The sequence below is a fragment of the Oncorhynchus masou genome, chromosome 24 (assembly GCF_036934945.1).
Source record: "Oncorhynchus masou masou isolate Uvic2021 chromosome 24, UVic_Omas_1.1, whole genome shotgun sequence".
Classification (NCBI taxonomy): Eukaryota; Metazoa; Chordata; class Actinopteri; order Salmoniformes; family Salmonidae; genus Oncorhynchus; species Oncorhynchus masou.
Genome location: NC_088235.1, coordinates 69623977 through 69651896, shown reverse-complemented (window position 1 = coordinate 69651896; position 27920 = coordinate 69623977). Strand labels below are relative to the sequence as shown.

The 27920-nt window shown below is 45.0% G+C and overlaps 1 protein-coding gene across 1 annotated transcript in view; it reads left to right on the top strand.

Moving 5' to 3' along the window:
• The window catches only part of LOC135512544 (receptor-type tyrosine-protein phosphatase S-like), a 215147-nt gene that overhangs the window by 167277 nt on the left and 19950 nt on the right, over window positions 1-27920 (top strand). Inside the window, 9 exon segments of the mRNA XM_064934680.1 lie at window positions 1139-1236; window positions 3952-4075; window positions 6799-6974; window positions 11392-11511; window positions 14353-14507; window positions 18571-18856; window positions 25790-25968; window positions 26187-26313; window positions 26549-26674. Of these exon segments, the coding sequence (XP_064790752.1) occupies window positions 1139-1236; window positions 3952-4075; window positions 6799-6974; window positions 11392-11511; window positions 14353-14507; window positions 18571-18856; window positions 25790-25968; window positions 26187-26313; window positions 26549-26674 (1391 nt within the window).

Sequence of the window (27920 nt, the reverse complement as noted above, 5' to 3'; positions counted from 1 at the left end):
CATCACTCACCACTGTCACTATAACCTTCCCCTCTTGACCCCCTCCCCCTCGTCCATCTCATCCAACCCAAACCCCAGGCCAGGGCTCGTCAACTGTCCCCTAACCCCTAACCCCTGAACTAGGTAGACAGAAGCCAGATTAGTTTACAGATGCAGTGATGTAGAGGTACTTCATTGTGGCAACATAATGACTGCTTGTTTTTTTCTAAATATATTTTTCAGAAAACAAAAAACTGAGGCCTCAGTTTTCCTGGCTGATGGGAAATGAGTGTTGTTATTTTGTGTGAAATGCCACTCGAAAATGAGGTGACGTTATTTACGATTTGAGTTAATTCCCATATTAAATATTTGTGCCTCTGGATGTGAAAAAAGATTTTCACAGGCAGCTTTTATGCTATTGTTAATAGCTCGTCCTTGTCACAGTGACTCGGTTAAGAGAAAGCTCTAGTTTTTTTCCCTCTTACCCTAGCATAGAAACTATAATTCCTTTTGTTTTTGTGCACTGAGGAGTGATGAACAATTTATGTCAACATTGCATCATATTGGCTCCAAAGGCTAAACTCAAAGGATGTTATTTCTCCTTTATTATTTCCCCCATCAAAAAAACGAGGTTTGTTGCCTTGTCTCTGTTGCCAAGCTATTAAAAGCCGCATCTCTCTGTAGACTTGAGCGGTAATTGGTCGGGGGGTTCTTTCTCACCATAGCAATCACCCATTGGTTGTCCTTCATTTGCGGCCCTATAACTTGTGCGCCATTACGAAGGGGAATAGTAGTGAGTGTGCAGAATAAAAATTTGAGCTCCGGCCTGGTCTCAACTGTATTCCCTAACATCACCCACCAACTCCATACGGATTGTGTGTTTGAATTCCAGAATGTCCCCTAGTATTCCCTCCCTCCCTTGTCACTTAAGGCTTTGTCACTCACCCCCCCCCCCCTCCCCTGTCTCCTCTGCAGCTAGCAGGACCGCATTATCCACAACCCCCATTCCCCCCAAACCCTTGTCCTGTCATTCTCTTAACTTTTTGAGGGTTTTAGCCTCTCACTTCAAATGCCATGACAGCTGTACTGATGCATTTTATTTCTATCCCTCCTTCCCCCCTCCCTCGGTTCTCTCTCTCTTCATCTGTGTGGTGAACAGGTATGATGAATCATCCACCCATCCCTATCGCAGAGCTGGCTGAACACACAGAGCTTCTCAAAGCCAACGACAACCTGAAGCTCTCCCAGGAGTATGAGGTGAGTGGGCTGGGATCAGGGGTTAAGGGTTAAAGTTGGGTCTCTGGTGAGGTAGGATGGTGTAGGGGGAAGTTGTGTCTAGATGCTGATCTTGGGTCAGTTTTGCGTTTTCCACACTAATGGTTAAGGTTAGGATTTGGGGAGAGGAAACTAATCCTTGATCTGATCCTAGGAGAAACTTCACCCCTGACCAGGGTAGAATGAGATTACTGGGATTCCAAGGTTTTAGTGAACTAACTGTATTAACATTGTAGTGGCATGTTATCTAATCAAAGTTGGCGTTGTAATACACAGTATAATCAAAGCTCCACCACATCCTCTTCAATTGGGCGCAAAATAATGAATCAACACAAATTACATTCTATACTTAAGTGTTGGGTTTCCAGACAACCCTTCCCCAAATGCAATTTCATAATCCTACCAAAAATAACTGAGCACTTATTCCGTCATAATGCAACTCGTCCCACACCAGTCAACGGATGGCCTGTCAACCACCCTTAAGATTCTAAGCTGTAGCATGGTGGATCTACACACACACACACACACACACACACACACACACACACACACACACACACACACACACACACACACACACACACACACACACACACACACACATACACTGGCATCGGGCGAGCATGAAGCCGAGCTGTCGAAGCCCCGAGTGCAGCCAGGGAGGTTATAAATGAACCCCGCCACTGATTAGAAATCAGGATCGCTGAATCAGCCCTCGTTTGCATACAGCAATATCCTCCCTCAGAGCATCAGAGCTGCACCAGGGAGAGTTGTGGGTACTGTAGTACTGGATGCCAACAGTAGAACCACAGTTAAGCCGGCGGTGGATGGTGGTGGCTGTTGGGATAATGACTGCTTGCAGCCATACAGTACATCTTCTTCTTATCTATTATTTATACATCTGGGTTGGACCGTGTACCAAATCGACTTCCCTTCTCACGGGCGAGGCAGAGAAGGAGGAGGGTATCGAGTCATCAGTGAGGGTTTGGAAGATAGTGACTTGTTGCCACTCCTGAAACACTTTGGTACAACGCAAAGTTCTTAATTACTTGGCTCCGAAAGGAATGCTACTTGCAGTGCACTCCTCTCTCTCTCTCTCTCTCTCTCTCTCTCTCTCTCTCTCTCTCTCTCTCTCTCTCTCTCTCTCTCTCTCTCTCTCTCTCTCTCTCTCTCTCTCTCTCTCTCTCTCTCTCTCTCTCTCTCTCTCTCTCTCTCTCTCTCTCTCTCTCTCTCTCTCTCTCTCTCTCTCTCTCTCTCTCCCTCCCTCCATCTCGCTCCCCCTCTCCCCTCTCCATCTCGCTCCCCCAGAAAAATAAATGACCAAATTAAATGGAGAAGTGTAATTTTCATTTTGTTATTTTCTTGATGAATGGCTGCTCATCTGGGCGTCTTGGCTTGCCAAGCCCGGACTCTTTGGGGCTCTGAGTGATTGGTTTTTCTAGTGTGGCGGGATGGAGGTGGGAGGAGAGGAGGAGGGAGGGAAGAAAGCGTAGATAGGAGAGGGGTAAGGAAGGGGAGCTCGGTTAATGATCAGGAAGGCAGTACAGGAGCTGGATGGAGAGGCGCGGCATATCTTCAGAGAATGTACATAGCAGGGGTGGCTGGTGGAGGTTCCGGAAACAGGAACGGGGAGGAAACTTTTTCGACGGGTCCATCATCGCCTTAAGCTATGGAATGTACTGAGGAGGTGGAGTAACTAATCCATCAGGTGTCAGCAACAACATGCCCCATTCAAGAAAGGCCCACCCCCTTTTTATGGGAGCTGTCACTCATACTCATCCCCTTGGCTACACCTTTTTGTCATTATAGGGGAAGTGGAGGAGGGAGAGGACTGTTAAAGTCTAAACCACACTCGCCCTATTATACAAACACATACACACTCACGCCTTCAAGAGAGCACTACTACACACAAAATAATCCCAGTCAGCCTCAGGGGAGACCAGACAAGAGAAAAAGAGAAGGAGAAGGATGGGATGAGAGAGAGAGACAGAGATGGGGACAATGCGGAGCAGGTTCTCCTTGTGCCGAGCTGGCTGTCTGTTATTTCACTGTGATGATTGCGGGTAAACTGTTACATCAGGCTCCTATTTGGACTTTATTTAGCCTCAATCTCTGTTCCCTGCGCCAGGCCCTAACCGAAAACATCCTTCAAGCTAGCGCCAGGGCCCGCGAGCGAGCGCCGAATCATAATGGAATACTAAATTACCCTGACAAGGGAATAGAATATTTATCCGGAAATCTCGTATTCCAAGCGCGGGCAGCATTTGTCTTGCCAGCAGTGTCGGGGCCCAGGAACCTGGTTTATTCCCCCTCTCTCTTTTTCTCCCTAAGAGAAGAGCTGCCACCTTGATCAATATTTCCATTGCCATTGTGCACTGTCTACATTAAAGAGATGACGAAGCCACCTGCGCAGACGTTTATGTTTGAAGTGGGCACGGAGCAACTGATAATGAGGCTGTTGTTCCCTTGTTTATTTTTTTCATTTTTTTCTTACTTTCCCTCTCTCTCTTTCCTCTCTGTATCTTTCCTTCGTCTCCTTTCTGAGGGTGTCATATTGTGTGTGTGTGTGTGTGTGTGTGTGTGTGTGTGTGTGTGTGTGTGTGTGTGTGTGTGTGTGTGTGTGTGTGTGTGTGTGTGTGTGTGTGTGTGTGTGTGTGTGTGTGTGTGTGTGTGTGTGTGTGTGTGGGACTCCCACAGTCCATCGATCCGGGCCAGCAATTTACATGGGAACACTCCAACCTGGAGGTGAACAAGCCCAAAAACCGCTATGCCAATGTCATCGCCTACGACCACTCCCGCGTCATCCTTGCACCCATCGAAGGTAAGACTAGACACTTTTATGAACTTTTTACCCCACCAATTGCAACTTCAATACTATGTGTTGGTCTATTATGTCTTGCAGTCCAAGGTTTGGGGTAGACTGACTGCCCAATACTCTTTGGTCTCATCTTATTTGATCCTATGAAATGACCATTGGTGCATAGTTGAGAACATTGCCAGAGGAGCTCACCCTTCAACAGTGAAAGTCTCCTAGCGTTCGTCATAGCCAGGTGAACTCGTCACCCTTCAACCCTGCCGAGCTCTCAACCTCTCTCCACCTTTTTCTGCGACTTATCCATTTAGACTTGATTTTGACAGTTTGCAATAAGCCCAATTTAAGAGTGCGACAGCACACATGACAAAATCATCCCTGGCAAAGCGTCCATAAATACATAAATTAATCAAGTCTGAAATTTCCATTTTACAGTGCAGTGATTTTGCCATTAGTCACAGCAGTAGAACAATTCATGTATGCAGCCATTTGCTGTTCACTTAGCTATGACTAACGCCAATGCGCCACAATCGCATTGTGCGACGTGGAATCCTTTTTAATGACGTTTGCCTTTTCTCTCTCTTTCTCTCCCCCACCCCACGGTTGTCGCCACGCTCTTTGTCGCATCTCCCTACTCTTAAATTAGCCCAGTCGAGTGTTTCATTGTTTGTTGCTTGAGTTTAAGAGTTATAACTAGTATATTATACTTCTGATAAAGGAAGGCGTGTGACATTCTACCATATTTTATTAGTTGATAGAAGAGTAGATTCTAGTCTAGATAACTGTAAATACAATTAGTAGGGTCATTGAGGTTACAGATTGCCTGGTTAAAGATAGATACAATGGTCGGAGGATATGTTGGAGACTAAACGAATGGTATTCTCAGAGCTCCCATATATTATATATGCATTTGCCTAAAGAATGTATTGTGGTGGGTGGCATGTGTATGGCGTCAAAGGCTTTGGACATTGGGACATATTAAGCTGACAGGGTCATTAAGAGCATAGACACATAGACTATGGCTATTTTTGGCAGAGAGGAACGATCAGCTACATTTGACTATTTCACACACACACACACAAAGATAGACCTACACTACATGACCAAAAGTATGTGGAAGCCTGCTTGTCGAACATCTCATTCCAAAATCATTAATATGGAGTTGTTCCCCCCTTTGCTGCTATAACAGCCTCTACTCTTCTGGGAAGGCTTTCCACTAGATGTTGGAACATTGCTGCGGGGACTTGCTTCCATTCAACCACAAGAGCATTAGTGAGGTTGGGCAATGATATTGGATGATTAGACCTGGCTCGCATTCGGCATTCCAATTCATCCTAAAGGTGCTCGATGGGGTTGAGGTCAGTTCTTCCAGACCGATCTTGACAAACCATTTCTCTATGGCGCTTGCTTTGTGCATGGGGGCGTTGTCATGCTGAAACAGGAAAGGACCTTCCCCAAACTGTCGCCACAAAGTTGGAAGCACAGAATTGTCTAAAATATAATTGTATGCTGTAGCGTTAAGATTTCCCTTCATTGGAACTAATGGGCCTAACCCGAACCATGAAAAACAGCTCCAGACCATTATTCCTCCTCCACCAAACATTACAGTTGGCACTGCATTCCGGCAGGTAGCGTTCTCCTGGTATCCGCCAAACCCAGATTCGTCCATCGGGCTGCTAGATGGTGAAGCGTGATTCATCACTCCAGAGAACGCATTTCCACTGCTCCACAGTCCAATGGCACCAAGCTTTACACCACTCCTGCCAATGCTTGGCATTGCACATGGTGATCTTAGGTTTGTGTGCGGCTTGACAGCCATGGAAACCCATTTCATGAAGCTCCTGACGAACAGTTATTGTGCTGACTTTGCTTCCAGTGGCAGTTTGGAACTCGGTAGTGAGTGTTGCAACCGAGGATAGACGATTTTTAGACGCTACACGCTTCTGCACTCGGTGGTCCCATTCTGTGAGTTTATATGGCCTACCACTTCGCAGATGAGCCGTTGTTGCTCCTAGACATTTCCACTTCGCAACAACAGCACTTACAGTTGACCGGGGCACCTCTAGCAGCGTAGAAATTTTATGAACTGACTTGTTGGAAAGGTGGCATCCTATGGCGGTGCCACGTTAAAAGTCACTGAGTTCTTCAGTCAGGCCATGCGACAGCCAATGTTTGACTATGGAGATCGCATGGCTGTGTGCTCGATCTCATACATATGTCAGCGACACACAATTAGACACACTGCAGGTCTTATTCTGACACAAACACTCGCCCAGCCTGCTTACAGGAGGGCTATTTTAGCTGAGATTTAGTGGGGCCTGTGTGTGTGACAGGCCGTGGTGACGGCTGTAGAGCGATGGAGGAGAGAGGACCGCTCTGAGCACTGATTTACTCCCCAGGCCCAGCGCTCCTTACTGCACACTCCAGCACCAACACTAAATCACAACCACAACACCAGGCCAGAGAAATACATAAATAAAACATACAGAAAGAGAGAGAGAGAGAGAGAGAGAGAGGGAGAAGACGAAAGTGAAAGAAAGAAATTGAGAGGCAGAAAGGTGGAATGAGAGAGGACACAGTGACCTAAGAACACAGCAATAAGAACAATAAGAACACAGCGAGGTCGGAAAATTGCCTGAGCCGTTAAAGTTGGCCACTTGGCTTATTAACAACCACCCATTCTAGAAATTGTCCCTTCTTCAACTCTATTACTCTCTTCTCTCAATTTCCAGGTATCATAGGCAGCGACTATATCAACGCCAACTACATAGACGGTTACAGGAAGCAGAATGCCTACATCGCAACGCAGGGTCCTTTGCCCGAGACGTTCGGAGATTTCTGGAGGATGGTGTGGGAACAGAGGGCAGCCACTGTGGTCATGATGACCAGACTGGAAGAAAAATCACGGGTAAATAACTATAGAATTGAATCTGGTGTTCCCCCTGGATCAGTGTTAGGCTTGTTTTCTGACCAAAACAGACTTTACAGAAAAACAGGAACAGATAATCATTTGTGGTTGGTGCAATGTTGTTGTCTATAAGCAAGCCATAATCAGCCTAGGAATTGTGAATCGTCTTCCAACAATACGAAGCATGCCAAGTTTCTTTATCCTCAGGTATCTTACCTCGTTCTCTGTTATCCTCCTCCAACCCTGCCCCTTTTATCCATTTACCTATCCCTCCGTCGTGTGTGTTCCACCCCTGCCAGATACCATCAGGGTTAGCAGGCGGCAAGCGTTGACTGTGAACGCAATGAGAGTGTTAGAACGATCCGTTTCCTGGACTAGTTGTCACATCGCATCAGGGTCTGGGGGGGGCGTGTATTGAATGAATCTTCATTAGGTTAGGATGAAAAGGAAGGATAGTGTGACTGAGTGTTGGGGTGGAGGAGTGGTGGGGGAGCTGTCTTGGACACACTGCGTGTATCTCTGCTGAAAGGGAAACATACGCACCCTTGATTGATTGGTGGTTGTTGCTAGGAGGAGGCAGGGGGACGGGAAGATGAAGGGACGGGGAGGGGTTTGATGATTGTAGGTGAAGCCTACAGGGAATGAGTTGATTTGACACTTCTTTTTTCCTTTCATTCCCCCGGTTCTCTCTGTTTATTTTCCTGGAGTGTAGAAAATGTAAAGGCATCCCAGGGCCCGAAGATGTTCCTAATGTTTGGTATACTCAGTGTATTTCATGATGTGTAACAACATGTGAGCAATAATGTACCAAATATAAGATGAGTCTATTATTATAGGGTAAGCATTAGAATAAGCTCCCTTAATATTCACAGCCATATGCAGTACCAGCCAAAAGTCTGGACACACCTACTCATTCCAGGGTTTTTCTTTATTTTAAAAATGTTCTACAGTCGTGGCCAAAAGTTTTGAGAATGACACAAATATACATTTTCACAAAGTCTGCTGCCTCAGTTTGTATGATGGCAATGTGCATATACTCCAGAATGTTATGAAGAGTGATCAGATGAATTGCAATTAATTTCAAAGTCCCTCTTTACCATGCAAATGAACTGAATCCCCCCAAAAACATTTCCACTGCATTTCAGCCCTGCCACAAAAGGACCAGCTGACATCATGTCAGTGATTCTCTCGTTAACACAGGTGTGAGTGTTGATGAGGACAAGGCTGGAGATCACTCTGTCATGCTGATTGAGTTTGAATAACAGACTGGAAGCTTCAAAAGGATGGTGGTGCTTGGAATCATTGTTTTTCCTCTGTCAACCATGCAAGGTTGCTAATTGCAAGGAAACACGTGCCGTCGTCATTGCTTTTCACAAAAAGGGCTTCACAGGCAAGGATATTTCTGCCAGTAAGATTGCACCTAAATAAACCATTTATCGGATCATCAAGAACTTCAAGGAGAGCGGTTCAATTGTTGTGAAGAAGGCTTCAGGGCACCCAAGAAAGTCCAGCAAGTGCCAGGACCATCTCCTAAAGTTGATTCAGCTGCGGGATTGGGGCACCACCAGTACAGAGCTTGCTCAGGAATGGAAGCAGGCAGGTGTGAGTGCATCTGCACGCACAGTGAGGTGAAGACTTTTGGAGAATGGCCTGGTGTCAAGAAGGGCAGCAAAGAAGCCACTTCCCTCCAGAGAAAACATCAGGTGCAGACTGATATTCTGCAAAAGGTACAGGGATTGGACTGCTGAGGACTGGGGTAAAGTCATTTCTTCTGATTGTTTGGGGCATCCGGAAAAAAGCTTGTCCAGAGAAGACAAGGTGAGCGCTACCATCAGTCCTGTGTCATACCAACAGTAAAGCATCCTGAGACCATTCATGTGTGGGGTTGCTTCTCATCCAAGGGAGTGGGCTCACACACAATTTTGCCTAAGAACACAGCCATGAATAAAGAATTGGTACCAACACATTCTCAGAGAGCAACTTCTCCCAACCATCCAGGAACAGTTTGGTGACGAACAATGCCTTTCCCAGCATGATGGAGCACCTTGCCATAAGGCAAAAGTGATAACTAAGTGGCTCGGGGAACAAAACATTGATATTTTGGGTCCATGGCCAGGAAACTCCCCAGACCTTAATCCCATTGAGAATTTGTGGTCAATCCTCAAGAGGCGGTTGAACAAACGAAAACCCACAAATTCTGACAAACTCCAAGCATTGATTTATGCAAAGATGGGCTGCCATCAGTCAGGATGTGGCCCAGAGGTTAATTGATAGCATGCCAGGGTGGTTTGCAGAGGTCTTGAAAAAGAAGGGTCAACACTGCAAATATTGACTCTTTGCATCAACTTCATGTAATTGTCAATAAAGCCTTTGCCACTTGTGAAATGCTTGTAATTATACTTCAGTATTCCGTAGTAACATCTGACAAAAATATCTAAAGACACTGAAGTAGCAAACTTTGTGAAAATGTATTTTTGTGTCATTCTCAAAACTTTTGGCCATGACTGTACATTGTAGAATAATAGTGAAGACATCAAAACTATGAAATAACACATATGGAACTATATAGTAACCAAGAAATTGTTAAAGCAATCAATTAGTTTTTTATTTTAGATTCTTCAATATACCACCCCTATCTTGACACAACACGACCGATTTGATCAAATGCATTAACCTGTTATGGCTGCAATCCCCCTATTGGGATAAGTGTCATCAACAACCGCTGAATAGTATAGCGCTACATACAATAAATATTTATATTCATGAATTCACAAGTGCAATATAGGAAAACACAGCTTAGCCTTTTGTTAATCCACCTGTCGTGTCAGCTTTTGAAATGATGCTTTACAGCGAAAGCAATCCAAGCGTTTGTTTAAGTTTATCGATCGCATGATAAAACATTAAGTACACTTAGCATCAGGTAGCTCGGCCACGAAAATCAGAAAAGCAATCAAATTAATAATTTACCTTTGATGATCTTCGGATGTTTTCACTCACGAGACTCGCAGTTCCACAACAAATGTTCTGTTTGTTCCATAAAGATGATTTTTATATCCAAAATACCTCCGTTTGTTTGTCGCGTTATGTTCAGAAATCCACAGGAAAGAGTGGTCACAGAAAACGCATAATCAATCCTCAGGTTGTTTTTAAAATATTAATCAAAATAGTTTCCATTATGTCCACAGAAACACGTTTTTTATAATCAATCCTCAGGTTGTTTTTAAAATATATAATCAATAATATATCAACCATCTTGAAATGTCTTTCACAGTAGGAGAACATGGAGTTTTCAAAACAATGGCTGTCCAAATTCTGTTATACTCACAGACAATATTTTGACAGTATGGAAACTTTAGAGTGATTTCTATCCAATACTAAGAATATGTGACCACTTGATGCGATGTTATCGTTCTGGCTCATTTTTCAAAATAAAAGCCTGAAACTATGTATGAAGACTGTTGACACCTTGAGGAAGCGATAGGAAAAGGAATCTGGAGCAAAGGGAGGCTATGGAACATGGAGTTTTCAAAATAGAAGCCAATTCCTGCTTTGATTTTCCTCAGGGTTTCGCCTGCAATATCAGTTCTGTTATACTCACAGACAATATTTTGACAGTATGGAAACTTTAGAGTGATTTCTATCCAATACTAAGAATAATATGCATATATTAGCAACTGAGACCGAGGAGCTGGCCGTTTACAATGGGCAGCTTTTCATCCAAGCTACTCAATACTGCCCCTGCAGCCATACGAAGTTAAGAAGGAAAGAAGTTCCACAAATGTACTTTTAACAAGGCACACCCGCTAATTGAAATGCATTCCAGTGGACTACCTCATGAAGCTGGTTGAGAGAATGCCAAGAGTGTGCAAAGTTGTCATCGAGGCAAAGGGTGGCTGATTTGAAGAATCTGAAATATAAAATATATTTAGATTTGTTTAACACTTTTTTGAACTGATGTCATCAGCATTGTTGAATAATCTGAATGTTAAAGTAAGATGTGAATGGAGAAATCTGATCTGAGAGCAGTGCTGCCTTTCTTTCGATCCTATTTGTATCGACACAAGTTCCGACTACGAACTTTAAGAAATGTCTCCCTTTGTGGTGTTTTGGGAATCGCATATGAGTTCTTCGGCTGTTATAGGAATGATGCATCGTTAAAACACAATAAGCTTATGTTCTATTGGGAAACCGGGCCCTTTTTCTTTTTAGGACGGCTGGTGAAGGAATGGGGTTCACTGTGTAATAGGATTCTGTGTGATTTTGTGTGTGGAGCATGCGTTTTTTGCATTTGGGTGTGTATGCGTGAATGTTAGCATTTTTGTGTGAGTGTATATGTGTGAATGAATGCCATAGTTTGCCTTTGTTGCGTGTTTGGGAGTGTCTGTGCACTTACCCACCTCGTCTCCTCTCTCCTCAGATCAAGTGTGACCAGTACTGGCCCAGTCGAGGTACAGAGACCTATGGGATGACCCAGGTGACTCTACTGGACACCATAGAGCTGGCCACCTTCTGCGTCCGCACCTTCTCCCTGCACAAGGTACGAGTGAGTACACAACTTTACTCCACCCATACTGAAACAAATTTCACACAATGTTGTGCTGCGAGTCACATGGGCAAAACATACCTCACTACACAACACAATTCAAACGGCCCTACATTTTAAATCGGACTCCCTACATTCTACACTCCACTCCTACGTATCCACATTGCACACTATACCACTCCAGTCCAGACGGTTTATATCCATACTACTCCCTAGGTCCCCTATAGAACTGAAAATACCAGGTACAGTAGTAGTTTAAAGCACTATGGCTCTGCCTTTCCCGTAGGCTTGGCAGAACCCTCCCCGTGTTTCTTCCCTCCGTCTTATTGTTTCAGCGGAGGCTTTGTTTGTATGTCTTGTGAGGCAATCTGAGGAGAAACCAATGTGGAAATAATGTGAGGAAAGGAATAAGAATTGTACTGAATGTGATATGAGCTGTAATATGCTGCTGTATGCAGGGCCTTGCATGGTGGGCCCTGGGGAGAGCAAGCCCTTCAGGAGCCTGTCTGTCTGCCTCCTTGTATTGTATTGGCTTTGCGAGTCAAACTCACCAGCAGTGTATTTCTTGGCGCCGGCACTCAACACAACATCCTCCTGCTGCATCCAACAAGCAAATCAACAAGCAGAATGGTGGGGAATAGGTGAAGGATGGAAAGGAGAAGGAAATTGTCTCTCTGTTTCTCTCTTTCTCAATCTCTCTCTCTCTCTCTCTCTCTCTCTCTCTCTCTCTCTCTGCCCCTATCTTATTTTAGTGTCTCTCTCTTTCTCTCGCTCCCTCTCTCTCTCCTTCTCCCAAACTATTTACTTTCTTTCCTTCTTCCCAGACCTCTTTCCTCTTCCTCTCTTGTTTGCTGTCCAATCATCTTTTAATGACCGTCTGCCAAACAGAAGCACTTAGCTAAGTGAGCGGGAAAAAATGCTACATGCATAATTGGCCGACTTTTTATATCCCACCCTTCCCCGACTCTTGGCGGTCAATCTGACATAAAAGAGTAGAGCTAAAAAAGGAAATGTATCTTTAAAAGTTACGACTGCAATAAGTGGGCCCTTTAAGATGTCTGTGGAGGTGTGTTTTGGTTCTGTTAAATGGAGCACAGTGCCTACGCTAAACGCTAATGCTATATTAACAGACTGCTATGTGCTGGAGCTAAGGGGAACTAGCTAGCTGGTAACACATGTGCTTTTGGGCTAGTTAACACAGTGCTATGTGGCTAACACTATGCTAACGCATTCTGTTGCTTTATACTGGAGCTAAGTAGAGTAGCTAGCTAAGGCTAGCTGGTAGCACTGGTGCTTTTGGGCTGGTTACAATTTTTCAGGCTTGTTGTACACATCTGTTGGTTTACGGCAGCTTGTCGACCCGTCCCTCTAGATCCCTCTGTGCTCTCTATACTCCACCCCCCCCCCCTTTTCTTTCCTCTGTTTTCTCCACACGCTGCTATTCCATCTCTTTCTTACCCTCCGTCTATCCCTCACACATCTCTCCATGTTCTCTCTTCTTCCCCAGCTGTCTCTTATCCCCCCACCTCTCTCTATCTTTCTCTCTCTGTCTCTCTCTCTCTCTCCCCTCATTCCCTCTCTTACTCTCCTTATTTCTGGTATGGTGTCTCATTGTTCTGTTCTTGGATTTAACTGGACTCTGGTTACGGTATTTGCTTTGTAGAGAGTCTGTAACACACACACACACACACACACCCTCCACAAACACACACTCTCCACACACAGGCATCTATATGTGTGCGTAATGTGCAGTGACACAGAACCCTCCTGACGAGTGATAAATTCTTTAAAATAATCTGGGCACCAGCCAGCTAGTTATCCCTCCCTGCAAAGAAAGAAGCACATCCACAGCAGAAAACACAAAACCAGTGGAATGGCCAGGAAATAAATAGACAAAGAATAGACAAATCCCCTCAAACTAGGTCAGTTTGCTTTTAATTAATGCATTTATTTATTCATTTATTCAGCAGAAAAGTCTGTGAGGATAGTAGAAAACGCTGCATTGAAATGCAAACGATAGCTTTAAAGAGCTTCCAGGAAGAAAGGGAAAGGGAAAACTAGAGGGCAGGGCAATGTGAGGTGTTTTTTCTCATTTTGTTTTTTTTGCCCCTGGATAATTTTTTTAATGCGTTAGACGGCTTTCCAATGCGCCCTTATTACCGCTCTCTTTATGTATCGGGCGTGTCCTCTGTTTATTGTGGTTGGCACACAGACAGGGGAACAGATTTTGGGGTAGAAACATGAATACGAGCTAAGATAGTGACATGCTAGGTCCTATATAAGAATAGGAGGCACGTTGCTAGTTTAACCAGTCTTTGAATGGGTTTGCATCGAGCCAAAAATGTACAGCCAAATAGACATGGGGCTTGAAATCAGAGCTGTGTCACTCACACATTGAATTAACACCCCCCCCCCCACACACACACACACACACACACACACACAAGTTGAATTACCCGCCCCACATACACACACGTTGAATTAACCCCCACACACACCCACATGTTCAATTAACCCCTCCCCCACACAAACGCACACCCAAAAGTGGAATTACCCTCCCCTCAACACACACGTTGAATTACACCCCCCCCCCGCACGCACACACACACACGCACACAAACTGAATTACCCCCCCCCACACACACACACACACACACACACGTTATATTATCCCCCCTCCACACACACACACGCACACACGCACACACAAACTGAATTACCCCCCCCCCACACACACACACGTTATATTACCCCCCATCCTACCCACACACAAACACACACACACACAAACAAACACATGTTGAATTAGCCCGCATCTCTCTTCTGCCCCTCCAGAATGGTTCCAGTGAGAAGCGGGAGGTACGTCAGTTCCAGTTCACAGCGTGGCCTGACCACGGTGTCCCCGAGTACCCCACCCCCTTCCTGGCTTTCCTACGCAGAGTCAAGACCTGTAACCCCCCTGACGCAGGCCCCATCATCGCCCATTGCAGGTTGGTACACACACACACACACACACACACACTACACAACTACAGATAGTGTTCAGATTTCACAGCAGGGTATATAGTATATGAAAATAATACTTCTGACTGACCACACACTGTTTGGTGCAGGTTTTTGTTTCACCCCATTCAGCTACTACTGCCTAAATTCTATTAGCATATCAATTGTGCTACCAGGGCTGGTAAATCCCTGGATAATTGTTATTCTAACTTCCGCGACGCATATAAGGCCCTCCTCCGCCCTCCTTTTGGAAAATCTGACCACGACTCCATTTTGTTGCTCCTTGCCTATAGACAGAAAGAAAAACAGGAAGCTCCCGCGCTCAGGTCTTTTCAACGCTGGTCCGACCAATCTGATTCCACGCTTCAAGATTGCTTCGATCACGTGGATTGGGATATGTTCCGCATTGCGTCAAACAACAACATTGACGAATACGCTGATTCGGTGAGCGAGTTTATTAGCAAGTGCATCGGCGATGTCGTACCCACAGCAACTATTAAAACATTCCCAAACCAGAAACCGTGGATTGATGGCAGCATTCGCGTGAAACTGAAAGCGCGAACCACTGCTTTTAACCATGGCAAGGTGACAGGAAACATGACTGAATACAGACAGTGTAGCTATTCCCTCCGCAAGGCAATCAAACAAGCTAAGTGTCAGTATAGAGACAAAGTAGAGTCACAATTATATGGCTCAGACACAAGAGGTATGTTGCAGGGTCTACAGTCAATCACGGATTACAAAAAGAAAACCAGCCCTGTCGCGGACCAGGATGTCTTGCTCGCCTTGAAGAGAATACAGTGCCACTGACTACGGCCCGCTACCAAAACCTGCAGACTCTCCTTCACTGCAGCCGACGTGAGTAAAACATTGAAAAGTGTTAACCCTCGCAAGGCTGCAGGCCCAGACGGCATCCCCAGCCACGTCCTCAGAGCATGCTGGCTGGTGTGTTTACAGACATATTCAATCAATTATCCCAGTTTGCTGTTCCCACATGCTTCAAGAGGGCCACCATTGTTCCTGTTCCCAAGAAAGCTAAGGTAACTGAGCTAAATGACTACCGCCCCGTAGCACTCACTTCCGTCATCATGAAGTGCTTTGAGAGACAAGTCAAGGACCATATCACCTCCACCCTACCTGACACCCTTGACCCACTCCAATTTGCTTACCATCCCAATAGTTCCATAGACGACGCAATCGCAAACACACTGCACACTGCCCTAACCCATATGGACAAGAGGAATACCTATGTGAGAATGCTGTTCATCGACAACAGCTCAGCATTTAACACCATAGTACACTCCAAACTCGTCATCAAGCTCGAGACCCTGGGTCTCGACCCCGCCCTGTGCAACTGGGTACTGGACTTCCTGACGGGCCGCCCCCAGGTGGTGAGGGTAGGTAACATCATCTCCATCATCTCCACCCCATCCTCAACACTGGGGCCCCACAAGGGTGCGTTCTGAGCCCTCTCCTGTACTCCCTGTTCACCCACGACTGCGTGGCCATGCACGCCTCCAACTCATTCAAGTTTGCAGACGACCCTACAGTGCTAGGCTTGATTACCAACAATGACGAGACGGCCTACAGGGAGGAGGTGAGGGCCCACGGAGTGTGGTGTCAGGAAAATAACCTCACACTCAACGTCAACAAAACAAAGTAGATGATCGTGGACTTCAGGAAACAGCAGAAGGAGCACCCCCATATCCACATCGACGGGACAGTAGTGGAGAGGGTAGTAAGTTTTAAGTTCCTCGGCGTACACATCACGGACAAACTGAATTGGTCCACCCACACAGACAGTGTGGTGACGAAGGCGCAGATGCACAATCGAGAGCATCCTGTCAGGCTGTATCACTGCCTGGTACGGCAACTGCTCCACCCACAACCGTAAGGCTCTCCAGGGGTAGTGAGGTCTGCACAACGCATCACCGGGGGCAAACTACCTGCCCTCCAGGAAAACTACACCACCCGATGTCACAGGAAGGCCATTCAGATCATCAAGGACAACAACCACCCGAGCCACTGCCTGTTCACCCCGCTATCATCCAGAAGGCGAGGTCAGTACAGGTGCATCAAAGCAGGGACCGAGAGACTGAAAAACAGCTTTTATCTCAAGGCCATCAGACTGTTAAACAGCCATCACTAACATTGAGTGGCTGCTGCCAACATACTGACTCAACTCCAGCCAATTTAATAATGGAAGAATATATGCAAATAATGTATCACTAGCCACTTTAAACAATGCCACTTAATAAATGTTTACATAGCCTACATTACTCATCTCATATGTATATACTGTACTCTATACCATCTTCTGCATCTTGCCATCTTTATGTAATACATGTATCACTAGCCACTTTAAACAATGCCACTTTTATATGTTTACATACCCTACATTACTCATCTCATATGTATATACTGTATTCGATACCATCTACTGCATCTTGCCTATGCCGTTCTGTACCATCACTCATTCATATATTTTTATGTACATACTCTTCATCCCTTTACACTTGTGTGTGTATAAGGTAGTTGTTGTGAAATTGTTAGGTTAGATTACTCATTGGTTATTACTGCATTGTCGGAACTAGAAGCACAAGCATTTCGCTACCCTCGCATTAACATCTGCTAACCATGTGTATGTGACAAATACAATTTGATTTGATTTGATACTTAGTCAGTTGTACAACTGAATGCATTCAACTGAAATGTGTCTTCCGCATTTAACCCAACCCCTCTGAATCAGAGAGTTGCGGGGGGGGCTGCCTTAGTCAACATCCACGTCATCAGCGCCTGGGGATCAGTGGGGTAACTGACTTGCTCAGGGGCAGAATGACAGATTTTTACCTTGTCAGCTCGGAGATTTGATCCAGCTTTCAGACCAAACTAGGATGAGATTCAACTTGGTTAAAGAGACTGCATAAGGATTAAACCTGGTTCGTTGAATGAGGTGTGTTAAGGTTTCCTCACTGTCTTCCAATGAACTATGGACCCAGCACTTGAGAAAAACAACTCCTTATTCCTCAGAATACAGAGGCCAAATCGTAACCCTAAATTTTCCACTGACATCCGTAGATGACTGATTTTAAGTGTGCCGTCAGGATTCGATCCATACTTACAGTATCTTTGTTCACGCAGCATGGTAGTAGATCAATTATTCATATTTATTGGAAAGATATTCTCACTCACAGTATGTATGCTCTGAATTCAATGTACTAAATAGTTTACTGCCATGACAACAGACCTACCATATCAGTGGGAACCTGTACAGTTGCCCTCCCAATTCAGGAGAACAACCACTGTTCAACAGCGTGAGCAATACACTTTACAATACACACAACAGTGTGTGTGTGTGTATGTGCGTGCGTGCGTGTGTGCGTGCGTGTGTGTGTGTGTGTTTGTACGGTTCAGTGCGTAGATCCAGTCAGCTGGTATAGCGGTAGTAGTGGTGAGTAAAGTGAAAGTCATAGCTCTCAAGTGTGTCTCTAGTGTGTTAACACTAGACTGCAGGGCTCTGAGTCACTCACACACAAACACACACACACACACACACAGACACAGACACACAACTCACACAGACACTCGTTCCTTATCAACTATGTCTCTCCTTCATGTCCTCTTTCGTCCCCTTCTCTTCCTCTCTTTGTTCCCGCGTCTTTCTCCTGGTCCGCCCCCTCTCTCTCTCTCCAACCCTCTGTTTGTTCCCCTATCGTCACTCTCTCCTTCACCACCTCCTCCCTGACCCCTTGCGTCCCTCCATCCGTCGCTTTCAAATTCCCATTCAAACCCACTCTATTGGTGTCTGCAAGATGACCGCTGCAATGTAGATGTATTAGCATGACTGGGTCAAGCAGACATTGTCAAAGCCACGAACGACAGACGGGAAATCCCGATCGCTCAAATCTCTCATCTGTGATGAAATTCTATCTGTCCGTCTTATGTGATTTCTCAAGAACAATCTCTAATGTTCTCTCTCTCTCTCTTGCCCCCTCTCCACACTCTCATCTCTTCCCCCCCCCTTCCAATCCCTTCTCCCTCCTCCCCCAGTGCGGGCGTTGGGCGGACGGGCTGCTTCATCGTGATCGACGCCATGCTGGAGCGCATCAAGCACGAGAAGACGGTGGACATCTACGGCCACGTGACGCTCATGCGCTCGCAACGGAACTACATGGTGCAGACGGAGGACCAGTACAGCTTCATCCACGATGCACTGCTGGAGGCGGTGGCGTGCGGCAACACGGAGGTGGCGGCCAGGAGCCTGTACTCCTACATCCAGAAGCTGGCCCAGGTGGAGACGGGCGAGCACGTCACCGGCATGGAGCTGGAGTTTAAGGTAGGGGATGCCGATAGGGTGTAGGGAAACTGGGGCTGGGGAGGCTGGGGAAGGTACGAACTGGAGGGCGTTTGTTTGGTAGAGTGGTGCGGAGCCTGAGTTTAAGGTAGGCCATAGACATGTAGGTACGTAGGCTGCGGTGACCCTGAGAAAAGAGAGGCTGGGGAAAGGCACAAAATTGAGGTTTATTTCAGTTGAGGCCTACGACTACAAAATCATAAATTATGAGGAGACGCAACATTTCGTTTTTTATCTTTAGTTGCTCTCAATGCTCTGTCATATCCATGATATCTTTGAGCCAGAGGTAAAACACTAACGTTTGAAATTGAAATGGCCTTGGAAACATTTTAAATATATATTGACTTGTATATATTTTTACAACGGCTCATTAGAATGGGCATGTCGATATCACACCCAATTGCTGGAGGTACAAATGTTTATAGACAGTTTATTATACCTCCTTCGTGTGAGCCTTAACCTCCATCATTCAGTCACTGTTTGCTCACACCACTCAATAGCATTGTCTTTTAAAAAGCTAGAAATTGAACAGTTAAGCTGTCTGCTCATTGTCTTTGGTGTGAATCCATTTCTGAAGGATTTCACGTACTATCCTCCAGATAGAGCAGCTTTGTAATCAGCGTATAGACTCCAAAGAAAGGATTATTCTGTAAAGGCATAAAACGATGAATTTAAACTTAACAAATAACTGCTACGATGAGAACCCATTATCCGAACGTGGAAGTGCATGGAAAGTGGCCAAACACTAAGCGAGAGACCGACGATCCAGTGCTATCCGAACTTTGTTGTTCCCCCTTTGCACAACGACACACTTGACCTTGAATTGCACATGTACATGCCCCTATCTTGCCTCAGAATCATTTGTAATATTCCCAGTGCCATTTATCATCTCGCCGCGCTAAGAAACAATAATGAGGACGGTTTCATCCGAGACATTTGCTACAGTATACCACGATATAATCTCTAACAGCTACAGCCCCGTCTGTAATAGCGATAATGGTACTGAGAGGTATGCAGTCGCGTCGGATTAATAAAGGCGAGCAGCGGCGGTCGTGGCGCAAGAGCGTTAGTGACAGGATGTCATTAATAGTTAATGATGACGCACGGTGAGGCGAACGGTGAGAGCAAACAGGGGGGTCCTCACACTAATGAACAGAGAGACGTTACTGCGTCTTAGAAAGGAGTTGCTGCGACAGTTTAGTCAGCGTTTCCCAAACTCGGTCCTTGGGACCCCAAGGGTTGCACGTAGGGCTGGTATGGTGACCATATTAACGCCACACAGGTGGTTACGAGTCATGACTCGCGGTCAAATTCAATGTGACCATTTAGTCACGGTAATTAGGCTTCTCCAAGCTCTGATGCTGCCTATAGTCATTAGTAGCCTACCAAACTTGCTAACTGCCTGGTACTCAGCACTCTATTGTCCCTCTAATCATCCTGGCATCGATGCAAATGTTATTGAAAATCAAACACTTCATGAGAGTTCATGAGCACGTTGCACAACATTTCTATGCAATGAGTGAGAAAACAGAGTTTTGATGGCCTCTATTAAAAAGAGGAGGGTCCCATCAGCTTTCTATAGGCTAGGCCTACAATATTTATTTCTCAACTTCCCTAATATTAAGCACATTGCTTTTCTTTACAACAGGAGTATAGCCTACCTGGCTGGCATAAAAAGTAACCACGGGAAAAGCATCCTCCATTCCATATTAAAGTGCATAGAAGACATATATTTTCTCCTAACTCTGTTTGGAGACAGTTGCATGATAATGGTCCATTCTAAATCAAAACAAATGTCACATATTATTTAGTATACAGTGCATTCAGAAAGTATTCAGACCCCTTGAATTGTTCCACATTTTGATACATTACGGCCTTATTCTAAAATGGATTAAATAGTTTTTTCCCTCATCAATCTACACAGAATATCCCATAATGCCAAAGCAAAAAAACGTTTTTAATTTTATTTGTGAAAATGTATTAAAAAATAAAAACTGAAATATGACATTTACATAGGTATTCAGACTCTTTACTCAGTACTTTGTTGAAGCACCTTTGGCAGCAATTACAGCCTCAAGTCTTCTTGGGTATGACGGTAAAAGCTTGGCACACCTGTAGTTCAATCTTGGTTTCATTAGACCAGAGAATATTATTTCTCATGGTCTGAGTTTTTAGGCGCCTTTTGGCAAACTCCAAGCGTGCTGTCATGTGCCTTTTACTAAGGAGTGGCTTCTGACTGGCTACTCTACGGACAATTCCTTTGACCTCATGCTTTGGTTTTTGCTCTGACATGCACTATGGGACCTTATATAGACAGGTGTGTGCTTTTCTAAATCATATCCAATCAATTGAATTTACCACAGGTGGACTCCAATCAAACTGTAACATTTCAAAGATGATCAATGGAAAGCTCAATTTCAAGTCTCATAGCAAAGGGTCTGAACATTTTTTTAAATAAGGAATTTATGTTTTGTATTTTTTATAAATTTGCAAAAAAAAATGTTAACCTTTATTTGTCATTATGGGGTATTGTGTGTAGATTGATTAGGGGGGGGAATTATTTAATACATTTTAGAATAAGGCTGTAACGTAACAAAATGGGTAAAAAGTCAAGGGGTCTGAACACTTTCCGAATGCACTGTATGTAAAGACAAGAATATATAATATCAAGAATATTCTGATGGCTGACCATATTAGCCTATCACATGTGAATGCAGTAGCGTGCCGTGGTTCTGGGGCCTGGGCCTTCAGTGAAGTCCTACACAGTCCCACCCGAATTAATCCACCTCTTATTACCATCATTATGATTGCATGGCTATAGACACTATACATTTAGACAGAAACACAGTATAACCAGGCGTTGCTTCACCTTGAAATTTTTATTTTTATTCAGAGAATTGCAGGGGAAGAGTACAATACCTTTTCATTGTGCCGCTTCGTTGCCATGCGCGCTTGTTTGTTGAGCTTTAGATCCACTCGGGTGTCCCCAAAAGTTTTCAAAAGCACCATTGCTTGTAAGTGCCAAGCCGTACTTTGGTGTCTCGTTGCGCCTTGGTTAGACAACTCAGGTTTGCAAAGCCAGTGTGGCTCCAAACACCAAATCGATCACTTGCAAATAATAGGCATTCCCAGCAGTACAGTTTGCAGTGCTTCTCGGAGCCTGTGAGTCATTCATAGTTGAAAGTGGCGAACGAACCCCTTTCCCGCCTGTGACAGGCTTTGTAGCGTCGGCGTCTACCTCTCCTGACAATGTCTAACTTTTCTTGAAAAGTTTGTCTTGAGAATGGCGTTATAATTATATCCTCGACCAAATCGATATCTTCTCCTTCCGCCATTGTGGGTTGAAAAAACAGCTTAGTAGTACGCAAATTAATTTGTTGATCAATTTCAGTTTCCTAGTTCTGAGACCTGCCTATATAGGATCTGCCTCTCAATATTGGTAATCCAATCACTACGCCTGCTAGCTGGCTCCTGTGTAACACTGGAGCCAGCCAGCAGGCGTACAATAGCCAACACTAAAGCTGATTGTTTGACACTAAATTTTAATTTCCATTCACTTTAAGCTACAAGCGCCCGCACTGTTGATTCTGAAGGCCTGAGGGCAGATTTTAGACCCCGAGCAACACATGATGGCTGAATATGATTGGATAAAATATCTAACATAAAGACCAGCCCTCTCAATCTCAACCTGGGGCTGGAAGCAGTGCAACCAAGAGGAATGCTATGAAATGAAGAGTGTAACTCTTACTCTGGGGAATAATTTAATACATATTTGTGGGGAAATATATTTTAAAAATATATATATTCTGATGATGTTTAGGCCAGCAGAGAAGGCCTTGCCGGCCCTGACGGCCCACCGCTGTGTGAATGATAAATTATCACTTGTGAATGATGCGCAGCTTGTGTGCCGTTAGGCAAGAAACATCGCATACCTTTTTTTGAGACTTTTTCAAATCGTATTTGCACGCCCGATGTAGCCTAGCCATAGGCCCATATGTTTTGAGACGTTTTCTATCTCAACTAAAGTGGCCAAATAACTTCTCAAAATGAAGCACATTAATCCGCTTTACAACTGGTGTAGAGCCTACATGGCATACATGTGCAGCGTGTTTCAAGTTTGGGGAAGATAATTTTTATCATAATTTTGTTTTTCACCTTTAGCATTACTTGTATAATGGCATTTGCGGTCACTTTTGAGATGGTGTTTTCCCGCTATTTCCATGTGTGCATTGCTGTGCTTATAATGTGAAGAAATAGCCTAATAGTTTATCAACATTTTAAGCTAAAAGTTCTGTTGCGTCAGCCTCATTGCTTTAAAAAAAAAACATTTTTTGATGTTAGTAGTTGTATTAATCTGGGATCTATCGCAACTCACAACTGTCCCAGACTAAGTTGGGAATATTTATTTCTCGCAAATAATATAATACCTCAAATTTTGTGCTATGGGGGATAGTATATTGACATAGGCTAGTGATTTTTCCATTCGTTAGGCCTACTCATCTTGTTGACTGACGAAAAGTAAATGTAGACAGTTCTTCCAACATCTTCAATTATGCGCCTCGGAATTCAATACGGACTTCAGTTGCGTCCCCGATGTGTCTGTCTTCACTTGTAGCCTATGAGAGAGTCCCAATCACATGATGGAAAGCCATGTTTACTTGTAGCCATGTGAGAAGCACCCGTTCACATGACGGGCGTTGGCTAATAAGAATTGAGATATCTGAGAGAGCCATGTGAGTGAGAGGTGCTTCAGAGCATGCTGCCAGGAGAAGGGAATTCTTACTATTATGTTCAGGCCAAGGGCACAACTGGCCGCAAAAGGCAAGGATTTTTTTAGGTTGCATTTACAGCTACACAAAGGCTGTGCCGCAAATCGTTTGGAGAAAATATCCTTTCTATTTTATTTTCAGCTATGTTCAATTGTATTCTTCGTAAAATAATATCAAATTATGCCACGGAATTCTAAGCAAATCTTGTCTGCTAAATTAATTTGTGTAGCCCACAGCCATATGGCATAGCCAGATCAGGGCCTAACATAAGGACAACTCAGAGAATGCTATTCTGTTCTTCTGAAATAGACTACATTTTATTCATATCATGTTTTATTAGACCTGTCTGAAATGTAATTTTTATTTTATTTATTGTGATGGTGTAAGCTATATTAAATGCAGATGTTCCTATATTAAATGTAGTGGTTCCAAAGGTCTGCATCAGTGGCTTATAGGTTATACATGGAGCCAGGAGATGTGATAAATGTGTTTATGTTCATTAACGGTCAATTACCCTGAAACCGGCTGTTTTTTGCTTGACAATTTTCATGACCGCCAAAAGTCTTAGGCTCGTTTTTATATTTTTCTTCCCTAGGACGGCACAGCTGATTCAAATAATGAAAGCTTGACGTTTGCTTGATTACTTGAATCAGCTGTGTAGAGCTGCTAGGGCAAAAACCAAAACGTGCACCCCTTGTTTTTCCCGAGGACCGAGTTTGGGAAATCCTGGTCTATAGGCTTGAGATCAGTACAGTCGTCCATAGGAACATTTATGCCTTTGTTTACTTACGACTGCCAGCGCGCACACCAGACCTAGGTTCAAATAGTAGGGGGGGGGGGGGAAGAAAAAGGACGGGTTGCCAGATTGGTTGGTTTTCCAATCGAAACTCTCCCCCAGAGTTTGGTGTAGTAACAGATCTGGGCGTCTTCAGCCTTGCCAGACAGTCTCATTCCAGTTGCCTCTGTTAAAGGGGGATCAAAGGGAAGAAAGGGGAGAGGGAAGAGAGGAGGGGATGGGGACAGGGGGGGTTGACCCAAATCCAAGTGGCAATGACAGTCTGGGCTTTTGGCACCGAAAGAGGGATGGAGAGAGACGAGGTGGGCGAGGGAGAAAGAGAGGGGGAGAGGGTGAGAGAAACAATTACATTGGGGGACTGGGTGAGAGACATTTTAGGGAGGGAGGAAGGAGTAGCGAGAGTTAGGTCGAGAGAAAGATTGAGAAGGGATAGAGAGAGAGGCTGTCAGAAAAAGTATAGCTTACACACAGCAGACATCAAGGTCAAAGGAGTGAATAGGGAGAAGAGGGGGATGAGGTGTGCGTGTGTGTGTGAGGGATGATATTGTCAGACAGACTGACCCACAAACTGCCGTGATGGTCCCTTTGATGGTCATTTGTCAGTACAGGTCCCAATTTGGATCATGACACTGTGTGTGTGTGCACGGGCCTGCTCGAATGTATTTGGTGAGACTGTGTGCTCGACTGTGCAGAGCATATACCAGACTCCCATTATCAAAGACTTAAGTGACCCACTTTTTGCAGACGGGTTTACTGCCTCACAGAAACCCCTCTCTCCAGTTTCTGTTTGATGCTAGCTTGTTACAGTAGTACATAGTGGTGCTTCAAGTCGTACTATTTTACCTCATAGCACCTCACACAAGACTTCACATTGCAAAGTACACAGGGATATGAAAAGGAAATGGGGAGTAGATTAAAGACTGTGTTCTTTGATTGCTCCATCCAGCCATACATTATGAAATCATTCATCAAATAGATATGTCTGCATTTTTAAGGTGCTTCAGCGATCGTCTATGGCTCAGCTCTGTCTTGCTCAGATAACATCTCACAGTTCTTTATTACTCTGCAGTCTTCCATCTCTCGCTCTCCTTCCATCTCTGCTTCTCTCTCTACCACTTTCTATCCTTTTGACTCTCGTTCCATATGACATTCATTCCTATCTCCCCCTACCCCTCTCCCTCCTTCCCTCTCTTCTCTCCCCTCTTCCCCCTACCCCTCTCTCACCCTCTACATGTCCCTCTCCCTCCTTCCCTCTCTTCTCATCCATCTTCCCTCATCCCTCCACCGCTCCCTCTCGCCATTCCTCCCTTCATCCCTCCGTCCAATCCTCCGACTCTTCCTCCTCTACAGCGCCTGGCCAATTCCAAGGCCCACACGTCCAGGTTCATCAGTGCCAACCTGCCCTGCAACAAGTTCAAGAACCGTCTGGTGAACATCATGCCCTACGAGACCACCCGCGTCTGCCTGCAGCCCATCAGGGGCCTCGAGGGATCCGACTACATCAACTCCAGCTTCATCGACGGATACAGGTAGGTGGAATGGGTGTGGGGTCGGAAAGAGAGAGGAAGACGGGGAGGGTGTGTGTGTTTGCGTGCACGCAACTGTGACAGTCTCTCTGTCTGTCTGACTCACCACGCTACATGTCTGGTGTGTGTGTGTGTGTGTGTGTGTGTGTGTGTGTGTGTGTGTGTGTGTGTGTGTGTGTGTGTGTGTGTGTGTGTGTGTGTGTGTGTGTGTGTGTTGCCAGGCAACAGAAGGCTTACATCGCCACGCAGGGTCCGTTGGCAGAGACCACAGAAGACTTCTGGAGGATGCTGTGGGAGAACAACTCTACCATCGTAGTCATGCTCACCAAACTCCGAGAGATGGGCAGGGTAGGAGACACTTTATCTCACTCACTCACTCACACAGACCCACTCAAGCATTCTTCTCTCTGTCCATCATTCAGTTATCCTCTGTAGTGCAGTCGGTACTATTACCCCAATGACAAACAGAGCACATGCCTAACCTGTACTGACTGTAGTCTATGTATTCACGCTCATCTCAGATCTATTTATCCTATGCCCCCTCCTCATATGTGTGTGTCTCTCTCTCTCTCTCTGTTCACAGGAAAAATGTCATCAGTACTGGCCCGCTGAGCGCTCGGCCAGGTACCAGTACTTTGTGGTGGACCCCATGGCTGAGTACAACATGCCCCAGTACATCCTCCGAGAGTTCAAAGTCACCGACGCCAGGGTGTGTGTGTGTGTGTGTGTGTGTGTGTGTGTGTGTGTGTGTGTGTGTGTGTGTGTGTGTGTGTGTGTCCATGCGTATGTCCTTAGGGATGACACATTCTATTTCTATTCATGCCTCCCTCCCATTGATACTATGTCTAGAAACGCTACTGTCCTATACACTGAGTATACAAAACATTAAGAACACCTGCTCTTTCCATGACATAGACTGACCAGGTGAATCCAGGTGGAAGCTATGATCCCTTATTGACGTCACTTTTTCATATCCACTTCAACCAGTGTAGATGAAGGGGAGGAGACAGCTTAAAGAAGAATTTTTAAGCCTTGAAACAATTGAGACAAGGATGTTGTATCTGTGCCGTTCAGAGGGTGAATGGGCAAGACAAAAGTAGTTTCAATAGTTTCCCGTGTGTGTCAAGAATGGTCCACCGCCCAAAGGACATCCAGCCTACTTGACACAAATGCGGGAAGCATTGCAGTCAACATGGACCAGCATCCCGAATGCTTTTGACACCTTGTAAAGTCCATGCCCAACAAATTGAGGCTGTTCTACTCAGTCTGCATGCCTAGTCTATGTTCCATTCAACCTTTCACCTGTATCATCAGTGAGGCTTGAGAAAGCAAACTGATTGAAGCTATTTTCCTCCATCACATGACAATACAGTGCTGATAGGGTATGTGTCATGAGTATGCTAGTATGATTGCTCCTCATACCACCTTTAAAGGAGCAATCTGTAGTTCAAACAACAACAAAAGGGCCACTCCGCCACTGTTTTGGTAAACACCTGAGGGATTGGGTTGGAGAAGATCCCAGATTGCCCCTATTAACGACAATATTTAGATCCAGAGAGAGTTTTGACCTGACGAAGGAGCATACAGTGCCCTTTTTGTCCTTTTCAAATATGTGTGTGCCATCCGCCCATTTCAAGGAAAAGCATGAGACCACAACCATTTCTATGATAATATGATTGTCAGTGATCTGTTTAAGCACAAAGGCCCATTCCACAGTATAGGCTACCATTTTGTGTCCAATGTTGCGGTAACTGTACTGCAGAACACTAGCCCACCTGGGACTGGCGGACATGTTGGATTGCTGCTTGAGCCAGCATGGCGGCTAGTTAGGAGCACTCATGTTGGTCTGGGAAAAAAAAAAACTTTACACACTGGCCTAGCACTCAGCCCCCTGCGTCTCCCACTGGGCAGATTAGACATAAATGCTGCTTAAGCTGGTGCTCAAGGTACCACAC